This window comes from Crocodylus siamensis, chromosome 7 (genome assembly GCF_052110815.1).
Source record: "Crocodylus siamensis isolate JL-2025a chromosome 7, ASM5211081v1, whole genome shotgun sequence".
Taxonomy (NCBI): Eukaryota; Metazoa; Chordata; order Crocodylia; family Crocodylidae; genus Crocodylus; species Crocodylus siamensis.
Window position 1 is genome coordinate 93,281,874 of NC_143401.1, and position 17,324 is coordinate 93,299,197.

Genomic DNA, 17,324 nt, shown 5'->3' on the forward strand with positions numbered 1-17,324 from the left:
ATTGGCAGGTAATAAGTATTTTTTCTCTCTCTCTTGAATGATGCCCCTTTATCACAAACTATTCTGCTGACAAGAGATTGTGTTATCGGCCAATGAACTTCACATCTTTCATAGGTGCAGGCAAGATGAATGTCAACCTCTCATCATATCGTAACTCTTGCCTTTTAACTGCTAACATTTTAAATAGATGGTAACCTCTTACCATTTATAGGTTACCTTTGGACTTTCCAGAGAAGTTATGTTGGCCGGAGATCTTTTGTGGATTGAGACCGAAGGTGAATGAGCCCTTTTGCAAGCACAGTTTTATTTAGAGGAACCTTTAAATAAAGCAGCATCTTTAAAATAACTGATATAAATGGGTTTCATGCAGAGAATTGTGCCTGTTTTCAGTGATATACATTCGGTTACCAAAGCTTTTTGGCACCGTGACTTGACCTTCAACATTTTACCTATAATAATATGGTAATCCCAATAATTTCCGAGATGATTGCAGAGCAGGCCCTCACACAAGGATGCCTTTTAAAAAATATCTTGGGGCCATTTGGGATTCTGCAATTGCCGCAGCTCTTCATTTCACCATCTTCCAGTTTTCAAGTTTCCAGGAACTTCCAGGAATAAAACACCGCATTGCTTCTTGATGGAGTTATTGGGTTATCATTTGAATAGCATCTGAATGGAACAACACTGCAAAAAGTATTTTTGTTGACTATAAAAACAACATCTATGGCATGGCAGGGGGTCGGACTAGATGATCTACTCAGGTCCCTTCTGACCCTAAAAACTATGAAACTATCTAGATTGTGCATTTTGGCTGGGCCGTTTAGAATCATAGTCTCATAGAAAAGTAGGAGCTCATCTAATCCAACTCCCTGCTGATGGCAGGATTATCCTTATCTAGCCCATCCTAAGGAAGTGTTTGTTTAACCTATTCTGAAAAAGGTTGTGAACAACCTCTTGTGCAGCTGCCAAGCACAATGCCTAAAACGCAAAAAATTGCCACATGTAGAGCAGGGGGATGACTTCAAGGGCAGGAAGTAGTTGCTAAGACTGAGTTCTTAACTTGATTTTATTTCTCTGCAACATCCCTTAGGGGCCAAATCTTGATGACATTACTCATGTACAAAGTCCCACTGAACTTAATAGGGCTCCTTGCATGAGCCCTGGTCACTGATTCCGTTTTCTCTTTCTATTTTAATATTTCACACGTGGGTTCAAGTAATGCCTTTTCTGTAACTTTGACCCAAATCTATCTGCCATTATCACAACTTATTATCTTGGTCCTGTTAGAAGTATTGGCCTACTCCAAACTGCAGCAGGTTTCTTTATGATTGCCATCACCTAAGTATTTACTTGCTCTGACTTGTTTCCGTTCTGCGTCCAAAAGTGTGTGCTTGAATCTTATTGTTAGCTATCTTTCTTGCTACAGTCCTCTCTTTGAGTCTCATACTATAGATGAAGCTCAGCTCTGGCAGTTGTCAACACAAGTTCTGCTTACTACTCGGGTCCATCCTTAAGACCTTATTTTGGACAGTTACGTGGTGCACGGGGTTATCCGGCTTCCTTCTCAGCTTTGTGAGCACCATCGATTTAAATTCTCTTAGACTTATTTATGTTCAGGAGACCTAGGGTCTTGTTATGCAGCGACTTTGGGAAGCTTCTGGAGGTGTTAACCCCTGGATTGTCCTCACATTAAGGTGCATGAGTGCTTAAAACCACTTCATGGTATTCAAGTTACGCCACTCCAGGGCAGGAATATTCCTGATCCACACTACCCAGCTCCTGTTTCATGAAGGTGCAAAGGAGATGCAGATGCAGAGGAGATGTGCCACCCAAGTTGAAGCCCTCCAGTATCCCAGGATCTCTCAAACCCTTGCCCATGAAGCAGGGATAGAAATGTGTCCTGTCTCACTGGCCCTGTTGTGGCAACTCAAGCACAGCTCCTAGTCTTGCCCCTGCTCACCAGACCTCTAATGGCAGGTCCTAGCTGTGCAGATAGGGCACAGTCCATGAATTTTCTAGACCAAAGGTGTGATTGCTCCAGACTCGAAGCTAGCACTAACACCAATCAACATTTGTGCGGCTCACAGTGTAAGGTGAAACAGAGCCACTACTTCCAGAGCTGATAAGAAGTGGAGTATGCAGGTGTGACTTGGATAGTGGTAAGTGGTGGAGTCCAATGGAGTCAAATATTCTTCTTCTTCTCTGGTGCACACTTGCATTTCACTGTGTTCATCTCAGTGGTCTTAGTCTTTGTGAGAGAAAAATGTGAGAGAATAATCATGCAAACAGGGGATGAAAGGAACTGGAAAGAAGTGTGGTTTATACCAGCAATAGACTTGCCGCTTAGTTTAAGCTAATAACTCACTGTGATCCTGAGTATTTGCTGCATTATTGACACATAATGGCTCAAATCTCATCCCCAGACCTACCGAAGAACCCTCTTCTATGCCGGTCCAGGTTACACCACAGATATGGGGAAAAAAATCACTTAATTTTCCAAGACGATCTGGACAGTCTGCCCTGAGTTTAGCTAATGACATTCAAACCAAAAAGGATGTGTGTAAAGTGTTTAAAATCTATATGCTGCATCCTGTGTTCATTCATCTCCTCTAGGAAAAGCAAATAAAGTTTCTCTCTCGTTGGGGGGTGGATGATTAATGGACACCTTGCATTTGGTTGCAAGAACACGTGTTGACTCTATTGACTTTTCTATAGAGAAAAAGCAGGGGGAAATCAGCTGAAGTGTCAGTAAATGCAGCCTGTTTTCACTGTGCTCAGTATGAGTGAATATATTCTGATCACGGCTGGACACTTGTCTGAACAGGGAGTAATTACCTTTGCTGGGGGAAGATGAGTCTTTACTTACCCTCACTTCTCAATCCAGATGAGAAAACAACAGTTCAGGACTGTTCCAAAAAGGACCTCCCTCGCTGCACGTGTGATTTTGGGTCTAGGAGACTCCTCTTTAAATTACCTTTTAATAACTCGGTTTTACAAGGATGGGATCAGAAAGTATTTAAAATGAAATGCTCAGAACTGTGAAAGACAGAATCCCCATATTGCATCAGACCGTCTAAAGCATTTTTTTTGTGTTGAAATGAGGAATAGTGTCCCCAGCCAAAGACGGGCAACTGTGTTAGGTGCTGTACAAACACAGAACAGGAAGGCATGCTTCTCTCATTCAGCGTACAGTCTAAATGACCCCTGTCCTTTGTCCCAAGTGGACAATACAGGGAGTTTGGAAGGAAAATGCAAGCAAGCATGAAATGGGCACTTTCATAGATTTCATAGACATCAGGGCTGGAAGGGACTCGGAAGATCATCGAGTCCAGCCCCCTGCCCAAAGGGCAGGAAGTCAGCTGGGGTCATAGGATCCCAGCAAGATAAGCATCCAATTTGCTCTTGAAAATTGTGGAATAACAGATCCAGATAGGGCCGGAGTTGTCAACCGGGGGTACATGTACCCTCTGGGGTACTTGGAGAGAGGCTAGGGGGTATGCATTGGTGGGCGGGGATGGAGTGGTGCCACCCAGCATCCTTCGCCACCAACTCCCAGGATCAGAGCCAGGGGGGTGGCAAAGGCAGCAGTTCCCCTCTGTGGGCTGCACATATGCCAACTGGCTGGTTGGACATGGGGGGGGGGGCTTGCATGTGGTGGCCACTGCCACCATCCACCACCCTGCGCCACCGCTGCATGCAAGCTCCCCTCCCCTCCACTACGTGTCTGGCCGCCATTACCCCCCTCCCCCCTGCTTTGCCAAAGTGTACCCAGAAGGGCTATAGTCCTTAAAAAAGGTTGAAAAACCCTGATGTAGGGTATAGCTTCCTAAGATCCTTAGTGAAAGGTCAGCTTAGTAATGATTACAAGTATTCCAAACTTTGGTTCATTTTGATATTATTCCTATCCTGACCAACGTATCTGCATTTATTTTATTATCAGTATATGCTTCTGTATCAGATCAATGGCTAATAGGATACCTGGGACAGAAATTGGTCTTATATTGGTCCAAAATGAATTCTGATTTCTCTTCCACAGCCTGCTTACATTATAAAAAGCATAATGTAAGATGTAATGTAAGCATAATGTAAGATATTTAAAAAAAAATAAAATGTACTTTCCATCCTTTTCTTGCCATTCACATTTCTATCAGCTTGGACAACAAATCTAGATCAACATGTTTTCCTTCAGTTCCAACTGATATTTCACTTCCTACGCTTTCTGGTTTTTATGCAATAACTGTTGTTTTTGCACTTCTAACTCTTGACTATTTACATGGAAATATTCCATAATTAAGTTTGCCTTTAAATGTCCATATAAGCAGCTTGAGGTTCAGATTTCTGTGTGAACAACAGTAACATTAAAAGAGTCGCATTAAAAATTTCTCTCTCATCATTGTAATGTGTGTGGCAATGCAGAAAGAAGAGCAGAGCACCACAACTCAAGGCATGATGGTTCAAAGCTGAGGCACGAGTTGAAGGACACAGTTTCATTTTTTTTTTCCCCAACCACAGATGTCTTTAAAATGTCACCATGGCCCAAAACTTGGAGATCTTCAGATACCTAACTTCCTTTGATTTCTGTTGGAGTTAGGTGCCTACATGCTTTTGGAGGATCTGGGCCTTAAACACCAATCTGTTGACATCATGACCCCCATCCATTCAATCAGACTTAGGCTCATGAGAGATCAGGGAAAAGAGGAGCAGCCTACTGCCACTCTCCTTATTTCTCATTTGAGAGAGACTCTGAGCACACAGAGTTGCTAAATCAGGACTACTCTGAGCTGACTACTTGACTTAATTGCCAGTCTCTGATGCTCCTGGGGGTGGGTATTGAGTAGGTTGTGCTTAGTTTGTCAGTGGTGAACCCAGGAGAAAAGCCATATAGACATGTCCTCAAAGCTTCAGTTGCTCAGCTGGGAAATGGCGATCAATAGGGACCTACTCCATTTGCGATTTTGCAGATTTTGCAAAAGTCACAAACTTGGACAATGTCTGGGAAATCTGTGGGGAAAAATAACCTGACTTAACATAAAATGCTGGATCCCTATGGGGAGGCAGTGGTCCTCACGGCTGCTGTGGCCTGGCCACCCAGGTGGCTGGAGGCAGGAGGCAGACTCCCTGTATGAAGGGGAGCAGCCAAGATGGCTGCCTCCTCCACCCCTCAGTGCTCATTGGCTGAGAAGGCTGCCTGTTGTCTGGCCCTGCCTCTCTCCACCATTCAGCAGCAAGGGGTGGGGCTGCATTACGGACACCCCTATCAATCAGTCAATCAGCAGCAAGGGGCGGAACCACTGGGGTCCTTCGACCAGAGGCCTAGGGGGGTCCCGCCGCAATTGGCCCGCAAAAATGGCAGCTGACCCCACGATTTGCCCATGAAATCAGCTGCCTGCCTCCTCGATTCGGGTCAGTCCCTAGTGATAATCGCACTGCTCTACTCCCCAGGACCCTTGTGGCAACACGTGCATTAAAAACGGCAAAGTGCTCAGCTACAGTGATGGGATCATGGGAGTTCCTGAGGGAGACGGGAGGACGGGAAACTCTGACTCATAGTGATTAACAGCGTTCCTCGCACAATCCAAAGCTGACTGAGTTGATGGAAAGACTCTTATTAACTTCAGTGAGCTTGAGATCGAGGCCATCGATTTGCATTTTTTTCTGCTCCGGTTGCTTTAGAACAATTAGTGATGTTCTGTGAGATTTTCAAATACCGGCACGAACAAGATGTAGGTAAAGGGAAGTCACAAAAGACTAGAAAATTCTTTTTCCTTGTTTCTATGTTTATCCTGTAAATATTAATCACTGGTGCATTAGCTCAAAAATAGCTTAGGGGGAATGAAATAGGGACTCGCAGAGAGCATAGTTAATTATGGTGTGAGAAGCCAAGTTCCTTCACTTGGTCCTTTGACAGCAGATCATCTTTTTATTTGCATTTTGATTACTAACACTTTCTATACGTCAGCTAATGTGAAAATTGCTAGCATAGGAGCCATCAAAATGCTATGCCTAATGCATCTGATAGTTTTAAATGCTCTTGTAAAGCACTTTTCATCAGTGGAACTCCAAGTGCTTTGCAAATGAGATCAGGAGTGTTGTTCCTGTGTTATTAGGTAAGCTGCCCAAGTTCACCCAAGCAGGGCAGTAGCAGAGCTGGGTTGAGCATCCTTGTTTTCTGGGTCCTGCGTTTGGTTCACACCCAGACGGCCATACGTTTTCTATGGTTTGAGGAGAGAGGTGGTTAGCTGTGTTAGCCTGAAGCCAGGCAGAAGGCAGGGTGGCACCTTAGGGACTAACTGGTTCAGAAAAGCAGGAGCTGTTCATAGGCAGCAACCTACTCCATCTGATGTCCATTCCTATCATCTGACAAAGTAGGCTGTTGCCTACAAACAGGTCCTACCAGAGGGGTACCGCTGTCAGCCTTCCAGAAATACAGGGCAGTTTTCTCTGTGCAGTATACATACATTTGCACAAGCCCCCACAGCTAAAATAATGTATCTGTCTTATGTGTCCGTCTAAATGGTTTATGGTGTCTTATAAATAACTGCCTGTTAGGAAATTGTGTGCATTAAATACCCTCTCCCTCTTTCCCCCCCCCATCTTGCTTTGTAATTAGTTGGCTCTCCCTGCCTTTTGTTACTGGGTGAATGATGGGTGGAGGAGGCAGCTGAGCAAGGATTTCTGAAATGCCTGCATTCACTCTGGGAAGTGCCACGTGTGCGGCTCCTTTCAGTTTGCATTCGTTGAGTAGCTGATTTGTATCTGCCATGTGCACAGAGACAGTAAAAGATGTGTTTAAAAAAAATGACACCAGTGATTTGGAGCATTAATGCTGATGTAGATGTGTGTCTGTCAAAATGTTGTGTGTTTGCCATTTGTTGTGCCTCCTGTTCTGTTGCTTCCTAACTTGGTTTTGTCTCTTGCTGGAAGCCTGAAATCATTCTCTTTGTCGAGCTGAGACATAAAATAGCATGATTTCTCCAGGCAGAGGCAGGAGAGGATAGATTCACACTTCTCTCCAATTCATCGGCAGTAAGACCAATTAAAGCATTAATTGATGGGGAGAAGTTACTGCTACAATGGCAAAGCATCTATCTGCTGCCTTTCCAGAACAGTCACCCTTGGATTAAGCTAAAAAGCAGCTTCACTAAGCAAAGCCTTTTATACATTACTGAATCTATAATTCATAGTATCAAGGACATTAGAGATGGAAAGAACCTAGCAGGTTATCAATGCATTCTCCTGCCATTTCAAGATTGTTCCTTGCCAAGGGCTGGGTTATAACATTTCAAGCCTTAAACCCTTTGTCGTCTTCCCTGTGCAGACACTTCCACAATCCTAACACATCCCACCGTTAGGAATAATTTTTTTTGATATGCTTGCAGCCAAAATTTGCTTATGCAGTGTGTGTTCCCAATATAAACTGCCCCTCTGGTGACTATCTCAGAAAGAGGATAACAAGCTACTGTTTTTGCCTATGACCCATAGTCTGTATTTGAGTGCTGGAGGCTCAGCTCTAGCTATTGATCATAAGAAGCCACTGTTAATATGTACCAAGCATAACTAGGGTGTGCTCGATCCTAAAGGATCCCTTTGTCTTTGTTTCAATTCTTCCAGTATGTGTAGACTATTATCATATATTGCTTTATTTTCACGGTTGGTATGTTGTGATACACTATGCTTGAGTCACTTAGCATGGTTTCATCAGGCCTTGAAACCTTCATCGGGTCTTCACAAAGTTCTGGCTAGTGGTACACCCTTCTTTCTGACTCCACTTACCCTTTGTGCCCTCATCTTTTCCATCCATGTAGATTATGTTGCTGACTGACCCGGAGATTGAGAGCAGCTTGTTGATCAGCTCTGATGAAGGGGCCACCTACCAAAAGTACCGGCTCAACTTTTACATCCAGAGCTTGCTCTTCCACCCCAAGCAGGAAGACTGGGTTCTGGCCTACAGTCAAGATCAGAAGGTAAGAGCCTTTGTGACCTGTTATGAACAAGATGGTTTCCTCGTCTTCCTTTCACAAAGGCCAAATGACTCATTTTGAGCTTGCCTTTCTCAGAGGGCCTCTGCTTTCATATGCACAATAATTGCACCTTCATTTACATGCATGCAAAAAAACCCCAAAACGGTGGTTGCATTTACGTGACCATAAATTGGGGACTTACTCTTGGAAGTCAAATTTGCACCCAGAGGGAGTGAATCATTGAGAACCAAGATTTGAGGGAACAATGTTACGTACCCAAATGTGGAACTTGATTTGGGGCAAAAAAACATAGTTAGCAACCCCAGATGGTTGCAGAAAGTGATATGGATGTTGCTAAATGACTTGCATCCAAACCAAAAATGAATGCAACAAAAAGCTTGTCACAAGATTTGGCAAGAAATGGTATAACAACATTTTAAAAATCTAGCACTTTATTTTTTTTACTTTGTATGCCTCTTCATTTTGAAATTCCACTGCTGTCTACTCAAAATCTGCTCCAAGCTTCAAGTATCAAGCATTCCCGAAACAATATTATTTCTACTTTTTGATTTTCCAGCTATCAGCAAACCAAAATATTAGGTACGCCATGCTCGCAGACCTTCATCATTTTCTGTTTTATAGCCTTGATAATGTTCCAGGCTAGTCAGCACTGGCACTCAGTGGACAATACAAAGATGTTTCTTGGTGCATAAAATGGATGTTTGCTGTTTGTTTCCCAAAATATACAGTTCTTCTTGCTCCAGCTTGCTTGGCATGCTTGAAGCCAGACGTTAATTGTCCAAAGGGAAAAATATTTAACTCCTCTTCTTGTTTAGCTCTGTTAGTATGGAAGTTATTGTGGCTTCTTTAATATGCTCTAAGAATTGCCTCCAAGTCGAGACACCTTGGCAGGGTGGATTTTCATAAGGCTGGTGGTCACGCAACAAACGGAGGCATTTGTTGGTTTCTTAACAGTGATGGATTTAAAGAACACAATTTGGTCCTTATCATCAGAAAGAAGATTGGGAGTTGATATAACTAGAGTATGAAATGCTAAGTGGCACTGTAATCTAAAGATAAAATGAATACCATGAGCCAGTGGCTAAAAAAATGAAGCCCAGATAAACTCAACTTTAAATAAAGCACAGACATTGAACTGTGAGAGGGATTAATTGCTGGAACTAACTACCTTAGAAAGTGGTTGATTCCTCATCTCTTGATGTCTTCTAATCAAGACTAGGTTTGTCTTAAAGAAAACCGGAAAACAAAGCTATTTGGCACAATACACGGGGAACAAGGTGAAATGATGGTGTATAGGTGGGTCATACAAGCATATCTAATAGACAATTCTGCCTTGAAAATATGTGATTACGCAGAACTGGGTCTGCTAAATATGTGGAGTTGGAAATGCGGACAGATTGTGCTTGTATAGCTTGTTTGTACAGCTTGTGCCAATCCAAATCTTCAAGTAACGTGGGTATTTAAAGTTCTCTGCTGCCTTTCATCCAAGGATTTCAATCTTCTTTTTTCTCCCAAATAATGTTTTTCTTTCCCCCCCTGCATCTGTGTGAAGTAGCAGTGTAAGTCTTCATTAGCTTGGGAAAACTGAGGCAGAAGGACACTAACGCAATAAGGTGACAATGGATGCTCATGGACGTGGTAGGAATAGCAGCACAGTTTTAGGCACAAAACAAGTATCCTTCCAGGGCTGCAATCTGGTATCCTTCCAGAATTAAACTTCGGGTAAATACCTTCTGTCTGCTTAAATTCCCACTGCAGTCTCTGTCACAGGCCAGCTGGGCACTGCGAGTATATCAATTTAGTTGCAGACTGACTGAGCACTGCAACTTTATTAGCCACTGGGCTTTTGGGTTTGGGATTGAGGAGGTGATGTTGGAAGGGAAGAAATGACAAATTTCACTTACAAAAAGGAATGAATTTTACTTATGACAACAAAAGATACAGTTTGCATATATAATAGTTAATAAAACGGTTAAGCTAATAAACAGACAACATAACAATACAGATTAAAATTGACAGTGATAACAAAACAGATAAAGAAATTAACCAAGAGTTCCCACTTGGTTAGTGACTTATCGATAGTCCCTCGGTTAGAAAATGCATGTCAGGTTGAATCGGCGAAGTCAGACGTCTCTGAACTGGGCTGCCCGAAGGAGAACCGCTGGAAGCCCCTCAGTCAGGATCTGGTCCTCGCTCTCACAGGGAGTCAGAGAGACCCGTGGGGGTATGGGACGGCAATGCCCCTCTGCTCTGTCCTTCCCCGGGTTGCTATGACGTGCGTGTTCTTTTATATCCTAATTATGCTAATTTTTTAATTATATAGCCATTCATAATATTACTTTATAGCTGTTACCCTATGGGGTTAAAAGGTGTTAGAAATTATTATAATAAGTTACTGCCCAAGCTTGGGTTTATCCAAGAAGCAAATTGCAACACAGCATCTTCAGGTTTGAAATTCACATTACCCCGCCGAAATCCAGCCCCGTCAGAACTCCCCGACTCTGCTTTTTTGAGACGTCCTTTCTTGAAATGTACTGGATAAGCTGGGCAGTTGAATCCAGTTTTTATCGTCATCAAGGCTCAATTCTGAGCAAGAAAGAACTATTAAGTCAGCTAATTTCACAGCTATAGCGCTGTCTTCAAGGCCTAGTTGGTCCCACACACAGTTACAAGTTACATTTGCGGGTTACAAAAATACAAGCTTCATATTAGACAAAAGTTCAAAATGCCTCCAAAAAGCACATATTTATTGCTTTTTAATTTTTTTGGTTTTGGCCATCACAAGTCTCCATCAAAGGTTGTGCTCTTCACTTGTCTCATGCATTTGCTACAGCGCCACGCCATTGGAGGAGGTTGCATTTCAGTAGAGGGTAAAATAATTCCTGAATGCTTTACATGTAAATAGGCAGATCCGACACCCCGTGAATGTTTATTGCCTTGTAACTCCCGTTCAAATCTGCCAGCAAGTCAAAGTGGTCTCAGATATGTTGAGTGTTTGGGGCCTTACGGACTGCAACTGCAGTGTAATAATAATATGTTAAGTACTGGAGAAAGACCACTGATGCTATGAGTATTGAATCCCACCAGTAGAAATAGCAGATACTTGGAAAATAAATTTCTGTCAGGATATTTGCTAGAATAAGTAAACATCTTGACTTAGACAACACACAATATCTTCCAATGGATTTATAGTAGATGGCCCCATATGGCAAGAGAGGCAGACTGTCCAATAAACAAATTATATTTTCCATTATTTCATATGGTATTCCAGTTGGTTTATGAGGAATCCCCAGTGCTTTATTTTGTGGGGCCATAAACTCAGTAGCGTTACTGTATTTCTAGGATCAAAAAGGGAGGGAGGAGGTGGCAGGGAGCTGGGATGGGGAGAGAGGGCGGAGGGCTTTATGATTGGGTGAGTGGAGGTTAGTGATATGCCTGTGCCCTGCCAGTACCCCTCACTCCTGACCCACAGCCCCTGGCCACAAGTGCTGCTGATGCCCCTTACTCCCACCCTGCAGCCCTGCTTCCCCTCCCCACCCCACCCCACCCTGCTGGTGCCCCTCACTCCTGACCCAGAGACCCCCTGTCCCTCGAGCCCTACTGCCCACGCAGCTCTTGTGTGTGTGCATGCACACGCACACACACACACATGCACACACACACACTTACTTGCTGGAGCCCCCGCACAGACATGTGACACCTGCCTGTGCAGCCATGCATGCTGCACACCTTAGAGGGAATGCTGCTTGGGGCAAGTACTTAATGTAGTGATCATAGGGTTCAATGAACACAGAACTAAACAACAACTTTTATTGTGGAGCAGTAGACAAACCTCTGCATGCTCTTTGCCTCTAACTACCTTAGCTGAGGGATCATTTTGCATTCTTCATCCCGTCTCAGTTAGGGTTTATCTCTAAATTCTAACATTTATCCTACACTGGGGGCCATCTGGAATGGCTTCCAAGGGAGGTGGTGCTCTTACTTTGGAGGTCTTTAAGAGGAGACTGACAAGCACCTGACTGGGGTCACCTGACCCCAGCGCTCTTTCCTGCCCAGGGCAGGGAGTTGGACTCAGTGATCTACAGAGGTCCCTTCTGACCCTAAAAATCTACTAAATCTATTAAAACATATGAGGGTGGAGACTGATGTGGTGTTTGAATCATTTCAAAGTGCAGCTTTCCCACCCTTGGTCTCTTGGGGGCTGTGACTCTGTTCTCGTTCCCCAAGGAAAGGGGAAGTGAAGCAAATGAGACAGTGAGGGCTGTCCTGTCCACTCCACTTGCGCTGTCCTGAGTATTTGTGTGTAGTCCTGCTGGTTCTTCAATTCTAAAAGCAATGGAATAACTCTAAACAAATAACTGTGTTATGTGCTCGTTTTAGACTTTGGGCTAAGGTTGTAATCGTAAAAAATAGCCTGTTCCTTCTTGCTGTTGTCTACTTGTTACGGACCGAAATTCACCCAAGAAACCCAAGACGCAGATAGTTGAGTGCTAGCAAATCTAAATGGAGGCTGAGGTCTGAGGTGGGTTACAGAGGTTTTGAGTATTGCCAACTTCACCATGTCCGAAATCATGAGACAGACTTAAAAATCAAGAGATTTGGAATATAGGTCACGAGATCCTATTTTTGAAGTGTGTGTGTGTGTAGGTGAGGAGGGGAGTTATTTGTGAAGGTGTGAGGGATTGTAGGGGGTTTGGAGCCTGGGGACAGGGGTCCCCACACACCCTGGCAGGATGCAGGGTGGAGTAGGTCAGGAGTGAGGGGCAGCACCAGGGCTGGGGGGAAGTGTGACTTGGGAGTGAGGGGCAGACACACATACACACAGAGCTGCCCACGGCTCTGTTTCATGACTCACCCCGGCCCCAGGGCCCCATTCACCCCAGCCCCTGCCCCACTCCCTCCCTCATTATGGGAGCCTCAGCCTGCCCCAACTGCTCCTTCCCTCTCCCCCCGTCCCTTTTCCTGCATAGACTTACCGGCTTGGTGCTCTCTACACATGCCAGAAGAAAAAAATCCTGCAATTTGATCTATCAGGAGATCATGAGTCAGAGTTAATTTGACTTAAAAATCATGAGAATCCTGATTTCCTTTTCATGGGAGTTGGCATTACTGGGTTTTCCGCATCCCCAGACTCCATCCTTGTTTGGACTTGTGCACGTTCATGCTGTAGCAGAAATGGAATGAGCATGGGACATATAGAGGACCAGAGACTGACTGATAGTGATGATAACATAGAGACTGGGCCACTTCCCTCGGAAAGGCACGTCCTTCAGGGGCTGATACAGAATGCTCCTCCTGTTCCTCTTCTTTGAGTACAGGACGTAGGTCTCCAGGGCTGCCATCCCCTTGCTTTTACAATCATTACATTTGCTTGTCAGCTTTGAAGAAAAAAAGGAGCAGTAAACTGTTGGGCGTCTGTGTTTAATTGCTATATGATTGCATTCATTGTTCCAGCCTGAGAGTCTGTAGTTACATGGGCTAATTCTTATTACGTAATTGTAGAACTATTGCCTAATTCTCTATTTTCTCTATAAGAGAAGTCACAAACTCAGAACTAAACTCCAGACAGGATAGACCATTGTTAGAGACACAAGAGCTTGTTGGAGGTCTTGTGCCCTTGGCTGTGATGGGTTTAATCAACTTGTTCATATGGTAAGGACTGCTTGATGGGAGCATGACTTATTTTTTCCTCTATAATTTTAAAGAATGGTTTCCTATGTAATCAGAGGCTGGGAAGAACCTCCACCTACCTCATGGGGAGATATCTCCTGCCATTCAGATAGATGGGGCACACTGAAACAATGGCTAGTAATCATCTGTGAACAGTGGAGCTATTAGCAGTGATGACACACAGTCAGGATCAGACAATGCAAATCCTGTGTGCATGGCTAACTGGAAGATATCTAATTGCTTTTCTTAGATTGGATGTGCAAAGGTGCTTGAGTGTTGAGTGATAGCAGCAGCAGTAGATAAGCTGTTTTATAATGGTCCTAGATTCCCTGCCTCTTCTTCCTTTATTTTAAATGAAATTTTGAAGAGCAAGGCACCCAGATTCAAAAGGTGTCTCTAAACAGAAGGGATTTGCATTGCTGTTCCTAAATGTTTCAGGGGTGTAGGTTGTAGCCATGTTGGTCTAAGAGCATAGGCAGACAAGGTTCTTGTTTTCCTAAATGTGTGATTTCGGCTCTCTATATTATTTTTCATGACTTTGGTCTTGGAGAAAAGTGCCACCTGTAGCTCCTTGGAAAATGAAATTTGGTTTTTTGGAGACTGTGAAAGAAGTAAGAATGTTTATGGGTGGTATCTTTCACTGAACTAACTGAATGGTTGGGATATAGTTAGATTTCAATGCAGAGCAGTGTTCAACATTGCTGTGGAAAACATGTCTAAGTGTATCTCAGCCATGCAGTTGGTCCACTAAAAGATATATCACCCGCAGCTGCAGCATCACTCCAATAGTACCAAGTTTTGTAGATAAGGACCTTGGTTGGGATAGAGGAGGTTAGGGTCCTCACCTTAGTTGGGTAGCAGGCTTCCTGCATAAGCCAGGGCAAGAACACCTGTGATCTTCCTCCATGCCACATGTGGAAAATCAAGAGAGAGGGAAATAGAATTACGTTCCTCACAGAGATGATGAGGTTATTTCATTCATGTTTCTAGGGTGTCCATATACTAGGGCAGTGGTTCACAAACTTTTTAGACTGAAGGCCCCAGTCTTTAGACTCAAGGCACCCCTCAGAAAATGCCAGCACTTTGCTTTCACTTATTTTTAGCTAGGTACAGAAATTACACACAAACCGATACAAGTGATTGGAAACTGGTCAAAACCTGTAATAGCGTGGAAGTTTGGTTTTAAAATGGCAGAAGCTGGTTTAAAATAGACTTTGATGGATGTAGTATCAGATTCAATCAGTTTAGGTTAGACTGATTGAACTTCTGTTCCCTATCCTCTCCCCATTCAAGCTAAGACTCAGTCCTCCAGCATCCCAGGATGCTTTGTGATTCCCTGATAACCCTTTTCACAGGGTGGGCCAGATAGCTTGTGCCAGTGCTCCTCTGCTCTGCCTGGTCCCACCCCTGGGTTGTCATCGAGCTGGCGGGAGGCCCATGCTACAGGAGCTTTCCCCCACCTGGTTCCTATGCCCCCATTACTCCCACAGCAGGTCAGAAGCACTGACTCAGGGTGGGACTGTGAAGCCTAGCCCAGCCATGTGGGGAGCCCCCCCAGCTGGGCAGATCTCTGCTCAGGGGGATGGTATCAGGTCCTGGAGCTCCATTTCTTCCCTCACTCCCAGTGCCACAGTGCTGGAGAGAGATCCTGTGCTGGCTTCCACCCCCCCCCCCGCCCCCCCAGTGCTAACGTTGTGTGGCAACCCAGGGCACCCTTGAAAGGACCTGAAGGCACCCCAGAATGCCACAGCACCCCATTTCAGAATCACTGAACTAGAGCAATTAATATAATACCTAACGTCCCCTTCCTTATAGAAGGAAGGAGACATTAGGTATTATACATTACATTACAAAGTAATGGTTGGTACTTGTGCTTATGTTTCTTATTTGTATTATTATTTTTAATATTTATGGGAGTCAGTAGGGTGCCCAGCTAAACTAATTACCCCTTACACTTGCATACCTTTGACACGTGTAGCTAAAGACAAAAAGTGAAAGCATATTTGCAGAGTGAGTACATAGAATATCTCAGATGATCTTGGAGTGTCTGTTGGAGTCTCCAACATTTCTTTTAGGTATGTAAAGGCTTCCTTAAAACAAATTGTAAACTCTGGCCATATTTTTAAGAGTCTGCTTTGTGTATGTGTGTGTGTGCATGTGCAAGTGTGTATGTGAAATGCCCACAATTAAGGCTTTATCATTGTAAACATATATATAGGCAGAAAGCTTTGAGCTACACATGCACTCACCATCCACCTGGATTTTTCCAGGCGGGGTCATAATCCAAGAGGCAACTCAATCAGGAGTTGGCTAGCCAAGGCTTATACTATATTCTAAAGACGAATATGTGAAAGACATGAAGATTGTTCATCTTGCCACTGTTTTTTTTCTTTCCCTTCTTCCTCATAGTGGTTCACTTCATCTCATCTCAGTAGTGAGGGTAAAGCTGTCAGATTATATCTTTCTTTAAATTTGGCCATAAACTAGTGTGCAAACTATGCTATAAAACACGCCTTCCAAGTACATCCACACCTCACTAAGCATAGTACACTGGGAAACATCTTAGAATAAAGAAATAAAACAAATAGCGTATGGTAATAAAAGAATAACCAATAAAAATAACGGGAACAAAAAATAAAATTGCTGAGCCTGCGGTAGCCTGTCCATTCAAACTGGAAGATGTACGTCTTGGCTGCATGTGTGATCAGGGGTCTAGCAGGTAAGACTTCTGTATAGGAACCGCCACCGGTTTTACCCTGACTTGCTTGTCCTTAGGCAAACCTGCATGCCTAGGATCTTCATCGGTGTGAACAAGAACTCTTGTCTACCTTCTAGGGCTTGGGTGAAGCATGATGGCTTTGCTTGCTTGCTGCTCTGAGATAGTTTGTGTGCAGCCAGTGAGGGAATATCTCATTTCTTTCAAGTTATGCCAACATTTATGGACATTGCTGTGTTTCAACAAAAACTTCTTAACCATATTCTCTCAGAGGCAGGTTGGTTCAATGGGCAGGACAGTGGCATGGAAGTCAGGAAATCAGGCTTATATTCCTGACTGTGCTGTGGATCAGCTGCATGATCTGAAAGCACCTCATTTCATCTCCTCGTGTTTCTATTTCCCCACTGGCCTCTTTGCCTCATCCATTCAGATTGTAAACTGTTCATCCTCATCCCAATGCCTAGCAACAACGGGGCCCTAAAGGCCCTGAGGGCCCCTAGGCATTGCTATAATGCAAATGATAATGTTTAATTTGTTTTTAAATGAAAAACTGTGTGTGCGCGCACACATGTAGGAAAACACTGAATTGTGTAGAAATGAGCTGTTTTCTTTTTCTGCAAATATTGCCTTAAATTTTCATGGGGGAGGGTTTATAGCAAAGAAAGAAAGACCTTCCATTTCACTACCAAAGTTACTGACTTTTCACCCCAAAAATAGGGCAATGCACATTTTCAGGGTTTTCTTTTTCCCCACCAGCAGTGCAGTTTTTTTTTTTTTTTCACGCCGTTCCCCTGACTGCTGAACAGCCAACCAGGGCATTTGCAACACAAAGGAAAGTAGATGCGACCCTATGCTGTTATGTGTCAGGCAAAGGAAGGCCTCAACAGGGAAGGTCATTCGCAACAACAGGGTGCTAGATTCAGCATTCCTCGGAAGTCTTGAATCAAGGGTGGACA

General features: G+C 43.8%; 1 protein-coding gene across 3 annotated transcripts in view; it reads left to right on the forward strand.

The window, feature by feature from the left end:
* The window catches only part of SORCS1 (sortilin related VPS10 domain containing receptor 1), a 427,318-nt gene that overhangs the window by 258,661 nt on the left and 151,333 nt on the right, over positions 1-17,324 (forward strand). For all 3 annotated transcript variants that reach the window (XM_090056794.1, XM_090056795.1, XM_090056793.1), the window contains exon 4: positions 7,806-7,964. In XM_090056794.1, the coding sequence (XP_089912920.1) occupies positions 7,806-7,964 (159 nt within the window). The remainder of the gene's footprint in view (positions 1-7,805; positions 7,965-17,324) is intronic.